Genomic DNA, 15,333 nt, shown 5'->3' on the forward strand with positions numbered 1-15,333 from the left:
TTTCCGAGTTATATAAGTAGTCATAATATTTAGTTGGCAATCCGTCAAGTACTAGGTATTCAAATAATATTTTATATGCTTCACCAGTGATACCAATGTAATTAATTATTTTATTAAGATTTTGTGTATCGAATGCTTTCTTTAAAAGAATAAATATGGCATAACCAATTTTCTATTCGCCATTTTTTAATAAGTTTTAAATCTAAAACCTTAGTCTAAAACCATATTATTACTTACAAAACAAGAAATCTTTAGGATTTAGACATGTCTCAAATCGATTAAAATAACATGCCCAATAATTTTAAACATAGCTAGAACAAACGAGACAGGTCAATAATTTCCAGCGTCTTATTATGATCCAGACATAATATTATGAATAGGGGTCACTTTTGCACTTTTCAGACAAGCTGGAAATACTCTTTGACTTTTGTGAGTTTATCGGTTATGAATATCGTGATTCATTTTTAATTTATTTTAATCCATTAGTGATATTATGCTTTTTCTGGTACCGATTCGATTTTTAAGCTATCGATAAATTTGTTATAACTAAAATCTAAAAATCGACATAATAAAGATTTTTTTAAATACTGTTAATGTTTAATATGTCAAATAAGTGATTGGACGAGCTAGGGCCGATGGCACGTGAAAACTGAAAAAGTAGCCGTTGTAAAGTGTAAAAAGTTATGTCAAAGTAAATTGTCAATAATTGTTCAAATCAAAATATGTCAAAGTACGACAGAAACAGTAGTGTCAAATGACTACTGACTAGTTCCACTTGGAGTATTAATATTCTGTGGTGACTAGTGAGATTTATTTGAGAAAAGTATACTTAGTTCTGTAATCTGTGATGAGAATTATTGAGAAGTTGAGAACTGAACGTAGTGTTTAAATTATCTTTGTTGAAAACTGTTGAAAACTCTGAACTTGCTTTAGGTCCCGTTAGTCGTTACCAGCCACCAGGCCATAAAATCCAAAAAAAAAAACAAATGAACTTGCTTTGAAGCGAAACAGCAGAGTGCACGATATTTATGAGTAAATTTTAAATAGTCACTAGATAAAACATAATTGGTTAAATATTATAAAAAAAATACAGTGATTTAATACTAACGCAATAATTCGTGTAACTGCGTGTATTTATTAAATAATAAATTAGACACGAGGAAAACTTCTCTAGAAAAACTAATGTTTCCTAGTCTGAAAGAGCATTGAATTTTCAAGAAATGTGACTAATTTCATAAAATTATCATTTAGGTATTCGTACGATAAATATATATCGACAACATAATAATAGTAAACCATGATTCTTCGATGTGCTTTATTGTGTTTGATCTCACAAATTGCTAACACTAATGTTGTAAAGACGTATTTAAGCGATGCTTATCTTGACGTTTACAAGAATACCGTACACACCGGTACAATACAGAAACGTGACCTTCAGAATCTACCGCCAACGCATCTTGAAACACAGCTGCCTAGTAAGAATGAAGCCAAAGCACCACTGAACTCTGATCAAAGTATATTAGATGTAGCATTAAGTGAAGGAGGCATTGTCAAACCAGAGATACCAGTATCTCCACAACCTGCAGACTCATCCAGTGCAAATGAACAGTCAAACAAGCAGAATCAAAATACAACCACTGTTGAAATCACTAAAGGTAAGTGTAAAATGTCACCATTGATAGCTTTGAGACATAAATCCACAGTATGTGTACTCTTCTAAGATTTCACCATTATTCACATAGTCCATAGGAAATCTTTCTATATTGGTCAATCTACAATCATAGCACTTGCAATAGGCCAGAGGTCCCATAACAATGAACAGCAAGACATACTGCAGGTCGGACATGATTTGATATTTTTTATATGCTTTAAAGAATGTCACTGATAAAGTCTATCATGAAAGAGAATATCCTGTCAGTGTCTCTATTCTTATGATATACTGTGGTTCTCAAGTAAAATAATTATTTCATTCAAATATATGTTTTAATTTGAGTAAAGGAAAGTTTTGCAACATATCTGGTGTTGCTAGAGAACATGGCATGTGGTTGTCACTACCTACCAGATGTCCCAATTGATTACATATATGTTGACATGCAAAATGTGGAACCATTTATTCTCACCACTGTATTTTGATCCTTGCCTTTGATCCTCTTCCGCCACACACTAATGTATTTTCAGTTTTTAAATTAATATGTATGTTTCTACCACACTTTATAAGATAGGTAACTTGACACCAGAGGAATTACAAGATTATGAGCTGCTGTGATTACCTCATCATCCTCATGCTAACAAAAAAATTAATTTAAAAATAATCAAAATATATCACTTTATTACAGTACCTCCAACTAAAGGGAATGAAACAAAAATTACACCAATGCCTAAAGTAAATGAAAGTGAAAAGAGTGTGGCCAATAATGATACAGTTGCAGAAACAGATACAGTAGATTTGAACAGTCCCGGAGTTGTGAAGAGAGCATTAATTGTGTTCGGGGGCTTAACTCTACTAGCTGTTGCATACTTTATATTTTACAGGTAAAAATATGATATTTGTTTTTACATCTAACATGTAACATCGAACTAGATTACTTATAATCATTATATAAGTACTTATTACTACTTTTAAAAGTTAATAACATAATAATCATTTGACCACCTGTATAGCCGAGTGGTTAGCGATCCTACCTACTAAGCTAGAGGTCCCCGGTTTCAATCCAGGTAGGTACAAGCATTTATATGATGAATATGGATGTTTGTTTCCGAGTCATGGATGTTTAAATGTATTTATGTATGTTTATATAAATTTATGTATGTTTAAGTAAGTATATTGTATTAAATATATCATTGTCTTGTAACCCATAACACAGGCTATATATGCTTAACTTTGGGCAAGATAATTTGTGTTAAATAAGTGTGTCAATATTTTATGTTTTATAAATGCATGTTTAACATTACATTAAGTATTGCCATTTTATAATTGATGTAATTAAGACATAACATGACATCTACAACCAATATATTTGTATGTTAGAAAAAATATGATTGAATTCAAGTAAAATTGTCATTTGAATTTATTCAATTCAAGAAGTAAGAATAAACTGTACATGCCATTTAATAAGTTAGATAGATTTAAGGGCTCCTTTGTAGGTCTTGGTATTTAATTTTACCATAAAATACCATACAGAATACTCGAACTCACTGAGCACAAATTCAAGAAATTTATAAATAATAAATAAAATGATTTTATTGCAGGTCAGGGACCCATAGAAAACATGTTTACATATAAGTAGGTAGTCAAAATATTTTAAAATTATAAAAAGAATATGTATGAAGATAATTAATTAATTAATTAATATAAAATTAAAGTCACTTCAAAAAAAATAAAAATAAATAGTCATTTTACGTTAGGGATCTGGTGTACCCTTAGCCAGTGTTTGTAAAACACATTGTCAAGGGATGCCTCAGCGACGACTTTAATCATCTTATTATTAGAATAACAGACGGTTTCCCAGAAACCCGCTTTTCTATTCTTTTATTAAAGCTTCTTTGACAAAAAAGTTACCCATTATCACATGAGTTATTTTAAGGAACCTTGGGTGTTGAGTTTCACCAGCTTGTGAGAGAGGTTGAAGTCGGTAGAGCATCTTTTGCCTGTCTACATCCACTCACTTCAATCCAGTAATTATCATGTAGTTCCTTAGCATGTTGGCTTATGACTGATACAATCCATAGGTGAGTGGGACAATTGGTTCTGGTCAAATTGTTGTCTTCTGTGACCACATCATGGTTAGTGTGTCAGTGGTATTATTACCTTTTGAGCCACTGTGAAAGGAAAACTTTGTTCATATACAAATAAAACCAAAATATATGGCAATAAATACAGAAAGTGCAGAAATGCCTGGTTCCGAAAATACTCAAAATCTTTATTTCTTTTGTTTTACCTTCATAACTTCATTAGTGTATGTAAGTTGAACGTTTAGTTAAAGTTGAACTCTAAATATACTTCTCCAAACAGTTATCCTGAAAACTATGCTCACATTGAACAAGACATAACAAGATTTACAAATGATACGTCACTCGAACTGTTGGCTCATTGGAAGAGTTTGCGGGTTCGAGTTAGGGAGAAGTTAGGGTGGTATCCCTAACTAAAAATTAAAAATAATTAATTGTTGATGCTCCATAAAATCATATTGTTCTCAATCAGCAAAATATTTGCTCTGTTATGAATGTTCACGAATGATCTAATTAATAATAATTAGTACAGCCATGTTAATTGCTATCTTGTTTTGAAACAACACAAGTTTTGAAATTTTTAAACAGAGTGATAAAGGAAACTAACATAAATGAAAACTGTGAAGTTGTTATGTGCTTGTTATAACTTGTTTGGGTGCATTATGAATCAGATCATATTGTGAGATTACTGCTATGGGCATTTATATATGAGGCTATAAGCGCAAAAGTGGTGTAACCCCAGACTACTTCTTTTGGAGATAATAAGGAGTTAAAATATGGTGGAACTGTTTTATTTTTAATATAAAAAAGAACTGTTTAATCTACAATAATTGTGTACTTTTGTGTTGTAACACTATTTTGGTCATCTTTAAAATAATAAACGAAATTATATATAATAAAGCAAAATTTTTATTTGGAAATAATGAATGCAATTCAGAGGTAGAGTAATTCTTCACCTGTCTCCTCATAATATACTTCATCCCGGACTTATTACATTGATAATCTGGACATAATACAATTGATATTGAATAAAATTATAATTGGACAGTCCTACATCGAGAATTTGTCACTAAGTATGTAAATTGTTTCAATTTTCCGTAACTCATTCTACACGTGCAAAATTTGAGGCCTTTAACTACCTTTATGAAGAGAATTGGGTAAATTTCATCTTATGCACCATTAAACTGCTCTTCCCTAAAACAATTTTTAAAATATGCTTAATTCTCTTTGTAATCTTGTATTTCTAAATGTTTAGTAGGTATTTAGTTCCAGTCCACAACCAAATGTTAACATCCTCTCTGTCAATGGTCATCTTTAGTACTTATACAATGTGCTGATTAAACAAAAATTTGTAATTTTATTGATATTTTGTATGTATGTATGTTTGTTTGTGAACGACTCATTTTGGTGGGACTTTGATATTTCTTCAAACTTCATAGATCTATCGAGGACCAATGACAATACGTTAATTTGATACTCATTCCATTTTTTAATTTGCAAAATGAGATTTTTGCTTATTTACATTATTTTCATCTGTAAGGCCGGAATTGAAGTTTATTTTAAACTTCAATCCTATTCTTTGACCGATTCATCAAGTATAACGAAATATACGAATACCAAAGAGAATTTTTAATTTAACAATGTAATTGTTATAGGTTAAAAAAAAAACTAAAAATCACACTTTTATAAATAACCCAATTTAAAAAGTAAGAAATAGTTTATATTTTTTTATTTCGGTTTTCTATAAAAAGCGTGTTTTTTAGTTTCTTTTTAACTACTATTTATCTGTAATCAGGATGTGAATGTGTAACATAACATAGTGCATAAGAATGACCTCATTACCTCTCAATAAAATGCAATAGAGATACCTACAATATGTAATAATATCCAGATATTTAATTTTATCCAGATAAGCTAGTGATAATAATAAAACTGTTATTAATCTGGATTGATTCTTGCTTCGTCCGTTTTTTTTTAAATGAAAATAAGGTACGAGATGAGCAGGACGTGTAGCTGATGGTAATTGATACGCCCTACCCATTACAATGCAGTGCCGCTTAGGATTCTTGAAAAACCCAAAAATTCTGAGTGGCACTACAATTGCGCTCGTCACCTTGAGACGTAAGATGTTAAGTCTCATTCCCTTTCGCCGATTCATAATATCACACTCCCTTGGGGACTCTTAAAAATATGTCAATTTGTGTAAGTACCTATGAAAGATCTGAATGATGTGAAACATATAATGAATATTCAAATAACTAATTAATATAAAAACCATTAAAATAATGAAGTCTAAAAAAACAACTTAATGATAATAAATCAACATATTGATAATGGTGTGGGTTTTCACTAAAAATTAATTTAATACTGTACTTTGCAATTTTAAATTGTATTATTAATATATAACTGTTTGTCCCAAAGAAATAAAATAAAATAATTGGCCTCGAATTAGTTGTACCAGTGGGAACCCTGGGAACTTAAGAAAATATATCCATATTGTTGATATTACAATTTTTAACGGCTGCATTTTTCGATTTCAAAGTAGTAAGTACTCCTTTATAAAAAGTGTTATTAAATGTTTCAGAAATAAACATAAGAAGTTTGATGCTGGTAATACACATAATACCAATGACTCAAATCAATTCCGTTATGGAGTTCTCAATTCGGAGGACAGACGGGAAAATTTAGAGCTCTCACGGATACCACTTACAATGGAATCTGATGATGATGACGATGAAGACCTAGAAATATTTGATTTGGGGCAGAAGAGGAAATCCATATCCTATAGCAATCTTCCTGGGCATGATGAAGAAATCGTCCTCCGGTCATCAAAAGATGAATCGAAGAACAATCTCCTGCTTGATATTGAAGATGGTCCTTCAGATACTTTAATTAATTGGTCAAGTAGCGAGAGTAAGTCTGTTTTATAACAATATATGTTTTCAGTTATTTATATTTTGGTTCATTATTTGCAACCGAAGCAATATTGTTAAAAAGATGTTTTGTATTTTAGTACAATTAAAGAAGGATGGCGAAAATGGACCCACGTAATTTAAAAATTGAGGAATCATTGTACAAGTACAAGTTAATACGATGTTTATACAAAAATTATTCAGGCGCTAAGATATGAAAGTCAAAAGAAATAAATTATTATTATTTATCACGGAAATTATAAAATAAAAACTCTTTATAATGGAACATTTTGGGCATCTGACATCTACATTTTTTTGACATGACCGTTGTTTTTTTATATGGATGTTCCGACACTATCAAACTATCTATACCAACTCAAATCAGTTATTCAGTAGTAATTCAAAATAAGATTCAATTAGGTTATTATCATTGTTTGATACTAAAAACAGTACATAAGTATCTTTAAAAGATTCGATACCAGCTTCAAAAAAGAATGTTTTGTGAATCCTAATTATTAGCTGCTGGCCAACCTTACACATGTATATTATATTATCTTTTAGCAGACAGTAATTAGGCATAGACATTAGATACAAATTATTAATTGAACAATAGATATTGATTAATAATTTTACTTTTAGGTTTATCTTTTGTGTCCCACTTATTTAGACTTACTTACGTTTTGCTTTTTTCTTAGTTATGTTACGTTCTAAAATCTATATATATAAAAATAAATTGCTGTTCGTTAGTCTCGCTAAAACTCGAGAACGGCTGGACCGATTTGGCTAATTTTGGTCTTGAATTATTTGTGGAAGTCCAGAGAAGGTTTAAAAGGTTGAATAAATATGAAAATACTCGGAATTAAATAAAAAAAAACAATTTTGATTTTCCTTTGATGTATACAGAAATCGAATAAAAATAATAGTTTAAAATGAATAACTACTTAGAATTTTTATATCTTTCTAACATTCTCAGGAGGTAAAAATAAACTTCCTTAAAACACTTAAAAAAGGATTCCATTCAAAAATTAGTTCCTTTATCGATTGAGGCAGTACGAAGTATGCCGGGTCAGCTAGTTATTAATAAATTTCCATGAAGTACGCCAATTCTTTCAGTTGGTCCCAAAATACATGCATTCTCGCCATCCTCCTTTAACACAAATACCAGATGCCAATTATTGTATCATATTAATAATTTATTTTTCTTGCTGTGAAATGAATTTCCTAATAATATTAAACATCTAAGAAGAATACACATTATGTTGTAAAATAATTACTATTTGTTTGCTAAGTAAAATTTATTTTTCTACACAAAATAGCTATAAATCCGTTCATTTCCTGACTGGAATTGGTTTTATGGAACCAATATGTTAGTAGCAACCAAGTGAAATAGGTCAATAAGATATCAGAAAGCTTGCATCAAAGTTGCATTTACTGTTTAATATATTGACACATATGGTTCGGGGCCATCCATAAAATATGTCACAATTTAAGGCTGGAGGGGGCTATTGTAATGTGACGTTGTGTGACACAGAACAGGGGGCTTTGAAATGTCACAAGGTAAAACCTTAAATAATAAAAAGAATAAAGTTATATGTAGAGCAAATCTTAAATAAATACTATTAATTTGATCTTTATTTACAAGGCTTATGTAGGTTTAAGTCATCGGTGAGAGGCTGCCTGCTGCCCAATCTATAGAAATTTGGAAAATAGCTATTAGGAGGGGGTCAAAAAACCATAAAAACTTTTTGTGATGTAATTTATGGATGAACCCTTTAAAGATTCTGTGCATATTTAATGTACTATTAGATTTATTAATTGATTTGACTGTCACTACCTACTTTAATTAATCTTTATTTATATTAATATATTTATGATTTATTTATTAGCTATCTCCTAAAATTTTATGACTTATATTAATCTCCAAGTAATTGTAAGTTAATAAAAATACCGTTGCTGCTAGACAACCGATGAAAACAGGCCAGATTTATTACTTTAGTGTATGTGACAAGCTATGTCTTAATTGTTTTGTGTGCATTGGTCAAAATAGAGGTTATCTGTCAACCTCAATTTTTTTCACAGTCATAAAATATATATAAATTGCCATTTATGTAATTATTATTAATATACACATATTGTGTAGACCTTCATATTGTTCAATATGAATTCATAAAAAGTAAAATCTTACCCCCTTATTCATAATAGTCTGCTAACTTTAAATAGCATTGCTAATTCCCACTCTGCCTATTGACCTATGGCAGAATGAGAAAAAACACTCCTTAGCGGCTGTTTACTTAGCGGACCATTATGAATAAGGGGGTTAGGGTATAATAATTATTGTGATGATCGAATGAAATGAAGGTGAACCAGTAATTACTTTTCAATCTGGAAGTTCTATTACTTTGATTTATACTCCACAACCTCAACTGGTTTTATAAAAACCTAAAGATAGTTTTTATTTCGATTTGGACCCATAATAATTCCAATATTTGTTTTGAATGGATATAATATTTTCTATGAGAGAATTTATTGACACATCGTTTGACAGTTCTGCTGTGAAACAATTTAATTATAATTTATATCAATACTAGTGGACCCGACAGACGTTGTCCTGTACACACGTCTGAAATTTGAAAAATCGGTCCATCCGTTAGGAGGAGTTCACCAACATACACATGAGCAGGAGAATTATATAATATGGACGGAATTGAGAATCTAAACCAATCTCAAATTCACTGAAACAAACAAAAAAATCATCAAAATCGGTCAAGCCCTTTAAGAGGTAGTTTAATTGTGAATCTAAACCATCCTCGAATCCACCTGAAGACACACAGAAAGTTTCATCAACATCGGACCAGCCGTCTAGGAGGAGTTCAGTGACATACACACGCACACAAGAAATATATATATAAAGATAGGGAGAGTATTTTACGAAATAATATAGTATGAAATATTATTGACAAATTCATAAAAAAAACATTATTTTATTTAGTAAGTACAGAACAATGTCTGTCGCTAGTAGATAAAATAAATTATTCAATATGAATTCAGCTTATATTCTTGAAAGGTAAGTTGACTTGATAAATAATTTACCTAATTTTAATTCCTCAATGAGCTTATTTAATATTCTGTGGCGTTCTGTGCGTCGAAAACAATAGCGGTGAACAGTTAGCCTCTATTTTCAGTAACATATGCACAATAAAACTAGCTGGCATGCACACCAAAGTAATAAATCTGGCCTGTTTTTATCGGATGCTTTAGCAGGAGGCTCTATCGAGACGTTATAAATTATCTAACTTAATTGGTTGTAATAACAATATTTAAATACCAGTGGGAGGCTCATTTGCACAGTAAGCCGGCTAGATTATGGGTACCACAACGGCGCCTATTTCTGCCGTGAAGCAGTAATGTGTAAACATTACTGTGTTTCGGTCTGAAGGGCGCCGTAGCTAGTGAAATTACTGGGCAAATGAGATTTAACATCTTATGTCTCAAGGTGACGAGCGCAATAATTGTGCCCAAATTCAAAAAAATTCTGAGCGGCATTGCATTGTAATGGGCAGGGCGTACCAATTACCATCAGCTGAACGTCCTGCTCATCTCGTCCCTTATTTTCATAAAAAAAATACCAGTTGTATCAAATGTTTTCAACAATAGTTGTAAGTTTCCATAGCTTTTAATATGTCTTGTGTTGTTTTATTATGTTATTACACTGTAATATGATTGTAAATTTATGTAATGAGATATGTAATGATTCACAATATTGTGTTTCAAGTAATTGTTATAAATGAAACATAACCTAGATTTAGGTATCATATTATACGGTTTTACTTAAACAGAGCAGTTTCCTATCATAAATGATTGTGGGTATTCTTTTCCTTATTATAAACTTATGGAGCTGTGTAAGCCTTGTGACATTGAATTCAGGCATTTATTAGAGATAATTTACCAGTGGGAGGCTCCTTTGCACAGGATGCCGGCTAGATTATGGGTACCACAACGGCGCCTATTTCTGCCGTGTAGCAATAATTATTGTTTTGGTTTGAAGGGCGTCGTAGCTAGTGATATTACTGGGCTGATTAAATGAGACTTAACATCTTGTCAAGGTGACAGCGCAATTGTAGTGCCGCTCAGAGTTTTTTGGTTATTCTGAGCGGCACTGCATTTTAATGGGCAGGGCGTATCAATTACCGTCTGCTGATCGTCCTACTCGTTTCGTCCCTTATTGCCATAAAAAAAGATAAATTTTTAAATTTCATTCCACTATTATAATGTAAATTGTTCTTGCAGTGAGAATCTATTGGACAGATACTTTTCTATTTGAAATTGATGATACTATTAATATAATAAAGTTATAATTATTAATTATAGTCAAATGTTATATTAATTGCGACACTTACGGCCGTTCCCAATATACTATCTACAGATAGAGATAAATTACTACCTTCTACTGTCAGTTGTCAATAATCGGAAGCTGTCCCAATATACCCGATAAGTCATTCTTATCGCCTTATACTGGGACGCGTGAATTGAAATGTCCATACAAACTACTATCGCTGGTAAGCTATACGTCCGCGACGTCCCATTGACAGACAGCGTGTACGGATAAGGTGAGTTACCGTCGATAAGTTTATTGGGACAGAAAAGTCAACGATAATTTCGATTTTTATCTCAAGAGATAGACTGAATATTGGGAACGGCCGTTATTGTATACCAATATATTTTTAATTCTCGTATTTAAGAAAGTTAAGTCAAACAATAATTAATACTGACCCAGTTGATTGGATATATTTTATTTTAGTTTTAACACTTGTGGCCTAAATAGCAATGCTTTATCACGTTATATACGTTAAAATAACCTTCAATATTTTCCTGTAGCTATAGCCTAAAGTAGCTTTATCTCTTGATAACTCTAAAAACATTTAACTGGATTAATTAATGTTGTTAATTTTGGTGTGGGATAGTATCAAAATAAGAAGTCACTTTCAATTTAAAAAGGTAAAAGTAACTTTAAGGACATTGCAAAATTGCATTATTATTTATTTTGACAATTTACAAATAACCTTTAGTACAGTGACTTTGAATTTTTTTTACCAACATAAGCTAAACGTAGGCTTACTTACCTATACGATTATAGATCTCTGGAGAATAATTTTATAATCTAAATAGTTTGTTATTTTTAAGTGATATCTCTCTCTTCTGGGATTTAATATACATATTAAATTTGTACCGAAATTAATGGACGATGCGGGACTAGAACCCGCGAGCTCCATCCGAGCGCTCTTACCAATTGACCCAACCGTCCGAGTGATGCTTGTCCATAAATTTTGGTAAAAATTTAATATCATAATATTTGCACCAATATCTCCTCTCATGCTCCGAAGTATTGAGTTCGAGAGTCGGGATATGAGATATTTTTCGCTTTCTGTGTGACAGGCAGTTTGGCCCTGGTTCGGGATGTGTTTCTTTGATTCCGTATATCCTATCTTTATGTTCGTCTTGGAATCTCGACTCTAAAGCAATTGTCAAACATAAATTCTAACCGAACTGAACTGAAAGCATGGAGAATGCGAACCGAAGCGGAGACGTCAAACTACAAAGTAGGCAAAGCGAACCGAAAGCGAAGCATTGCAGGACGAAACTCGTGTCAAAGTTTTGTAAATAAACACAACCGTAGCGCTTCGGTCTCTCTTCGCGTCTCGCATTCGCTCTCTGTTTGACGTCGTTCATACAAAGCAAGCTCAAATCAAATCAAAAATATATTTATTTCATAGGTAAATCATATTACACTTGAAATATGTAATTTTTTTTTATACAGCTCATTTGGAAGGCAGATATCCTCAGAGGAGAATGAGCAAGAAACTCTAAACTTCAAAAGAGATTAGGTGTTACAATTTCTTATTTTTAATGCAATTTACAAATCATTTCAATTTAAATATATACAAAATGACGCAACAAAAATAATTAAGCGTCAAAATATTAAAAAAAATAATTTAACTTTAACATAATAACTTTAAATTTAACAAGTAAGTCTTAAAAAGAGGGAATTAATAATTATAAACACACAAGGTGTTGAGTACAGTAGATGCATCAAGCCACACATACCGTAAATAAATAAAGACATTATGCGAGCATTTTATTAAATAAAATATATAATAATAACTTTAATTTTAAGATTTAATAAAAAAAAAACATGAAGCAGTCCTCCCGGTAAGAAGATCATCCAGCCACGTATTAGCTATACAACTATCTCGCTCACGCCTCTCTTCGCGCTTGTCTTTTTTTGTCTTGGTTTCTCCTGGCGTGACACGAATTTCGGTTCGCCACGTATTCGGTTTGCTTTCGCTTTTCTATATGACTAGATTCAAAAGATACAAACAAAATTAAACGTTTCGCCACGCTTTCGGTTCGCTGTCTGCTTGATAATAGCTTTAGGCTTTTGGTTTTCATAGTTGCGTGGTTTGGGGCCAATACTTTTCGATACCAAGTATATTTTTCATTAGAATTGAACAAACTAGTTATCAATTACTACAGAATATATACAAACCTACATAGTTAACATTTAATTAGGAAATTGATTTATTAATATTAAATAAATTACTGATGGATATCGGATGAAGAAAGTTTTGTGCGTTTTATGAGACGGAAAAGAGGTGTTTCACAGTCTATTTCTATCTAGGAATATGTTCATATAAGTGAAGCTTAATTCATATTAATAAAAAAACTTGATTATAACTATAATTATAAGCATATACCGGGCTTTCTAATTTATTAATATATATGATGTAAATTGTTTCACTGACAACTTCTTTGCTTCATAGGCCCTAATAATATCTAATATATATATTCTATTAAATGTAATATTAAGATCATTGACATACAATAAAGAACTATACTAACAATTACGCTCAAAAATTGTCTGTAGCAAAACTGCCTACGCGTCTTAGGCAGAGTTTTCGTTCAGTTGTGTTTCGACCGCGCTTTGAATATAGCGCCGCGCAATGATAGTGTTAAGTGAAAAAACTGTCCAAGTAACAATTCAGGTAAGTGCCTCTTTAAATTGACAAAATTGTATCTAATTTCACTAGTTTACTACATTAAATAATTACATTTAAATATGAATGTTTGTTTCCGAGTCATGGATGTTTATTTGTATTTATGTATGTTTAAGTTTATATTGTATTAAATATATCGTTGTCTTGTACCCATAGTACAGGCTATGCCTAGTCTGGGGCAAGATAATTTGTGTAAGAGTGTGTCAATATTATTATTATTACATTTCAACTGCTAAAACAAAATTTTCTTGGCTCCTTTTAATAGGCGATTGGGAGCCTAGTTGTCTATTGTATTTTAATGGTTAAGATATATTTGATTGTTTTGCCTAAAGCATGTTTTCTATCATAGCATAAGCTTTTCGTCTGTGATAGTAGATGATAGAGTCTGCGTTTATTGTACAAAAGTATATAATTTCATAACACAATGTTCTACTTTGGCATGTTCGAATATGTTCTCGCGACGTAGATTCTCTTTCCTAATCTTTATAATAATACTATTTAGTAGGAATTAAGGCTGTTTTTAAATAAATAAATAAATATATATTTTATAATGGCTTTTACTTTATATAAGAATTGTTTTTTCATTTCCATTTTATTGAAGTGATGTTTGTAGAAATTCAATCATTAAAGTAATTATTTAGTTTTTTCCTGTTCTTGCAATGAAATGATGTCTAAGCAGAACTGTCATACTGTACGTCAAAAATTTATCACATTATTCATACTGAAATAAAATTTGAAAAAAAAATATTAAGGGTCAAGCTGGACAAACCTGCATACAATGTGCAAAATTGATTAAAATTGGTTATGTTCTTCACCGCGGACAAACAACGTGACACGATATATCTTATATATAAAATTCTCGTGTCACAATGTTAGTTACCTTACTCCTCCGAAACGGCTGTACTGATTTTTACTTCTGATAAAAATCAGTACAGCTACTACTATCTATTTTTCATCCCCCTAAATGTTAAGGGTAGCCCACCCCCAAATTTTAATTTTTTGACAAACATTTTTATTTTTATGTTATTATGATTCAGCATTAGAAATACATACAACTTAAAAATTTCCCCCGCCGATCAACACCCTATTTTTGGATCGCGATTTTTAAATTATTTTGTTCCATCCACAGAACCGCAATAGGGATGCAAGATGGCAATCGAATATTATAATTATTGTAGTACGATAACTTACCAAAACTCCTTCCTTAAAGGCTGGCAACGTTCCCGTGATTCCTCTTGTGTTGCAAGAGAATATGGGCGGCGGTGATCACTTAACCAGGTGACCCGTACCTGCGCCCGTTTGTCCTCCTTTTCCATAATAAAAAAAGAGCTTTTTATATTTTAAATTGTTTTATTGGTGAGCTCAACTACCCATGTTCCTATGTCCGAGATATTGAAATAAACGAAGCGTCATATCCCAATGAAATTCCTAAAACTTGGATCATACAGACGTGAAACCCGCACGAGTCGGGAAACGTGATTCGATTTTGTCGATTGCGTCTTCTTTTCTACAAATTGTCATTGATAGTCACATGATTAGGTAAAAGGCTTATACTGCATTTATTTTCTCGAAATTGATTCCTTTTAGAGTTCTTTTTGATGTCACTTCTAACACTACCACCGCTTCGGAATCAAATGGCG

General features: G+C 31.5%; 1 protein-coding gene across 2 annotated transcripts in view; it reads left to right on the forward strand.

Annotated features, from left to right (window-relative positions):
• Nucleotides 1-924: 924 nt before the first annotated feature.
• The window catches only part of LOC126973803 (uncharacterized), a 315,906-nt gene continuing 301,497 nt past the window's right edge, over nucleotides 925-15,333 (forward strand). The window contains exons 1-4 of one of the 2 annotated variants that reach the window (XR_007731421.1): nucleotides 925-1,655; nucleotides 2,337-2,532; nucleotides 6,314-6,642; nucleotides 6,743-9,420. Coding sequence is in view for 1 of the 2 variants with exons in the window: in XM_050821144.1 (XP_050677101.1) it covers nucleotides 1,298-1,655; nucleotides 2,337-2,532; nucleotides 6,314-6,642; nucleotides 6,743-6,780 (921 nt within the window). In the remaining variant the exon portion in view is untranslated. Of the gene's footprint in view, nucleotides 1,656-2,336; nucleotides 2,533-6,313; nucleotides 6,643-6,742; nucleotides 14,245-15,333 lie in introns of those variants that run through there. The other variant, XM_050821144.1, reaches the window with a different exon arrangement.

Source organism: Leptidea sinapis, chromosome 30 (genome assembly GCF_905404315.1).
Source record: "Leptidea sinapis chromosome 30, ilLepSina1.1, whole genome shotgun sequence".
NCBI lineage: Eukaryota > Metazoa > Arthropoda > Insecta > Lepidoptera > Pieridae > Leptidea > Leptidea sinapis.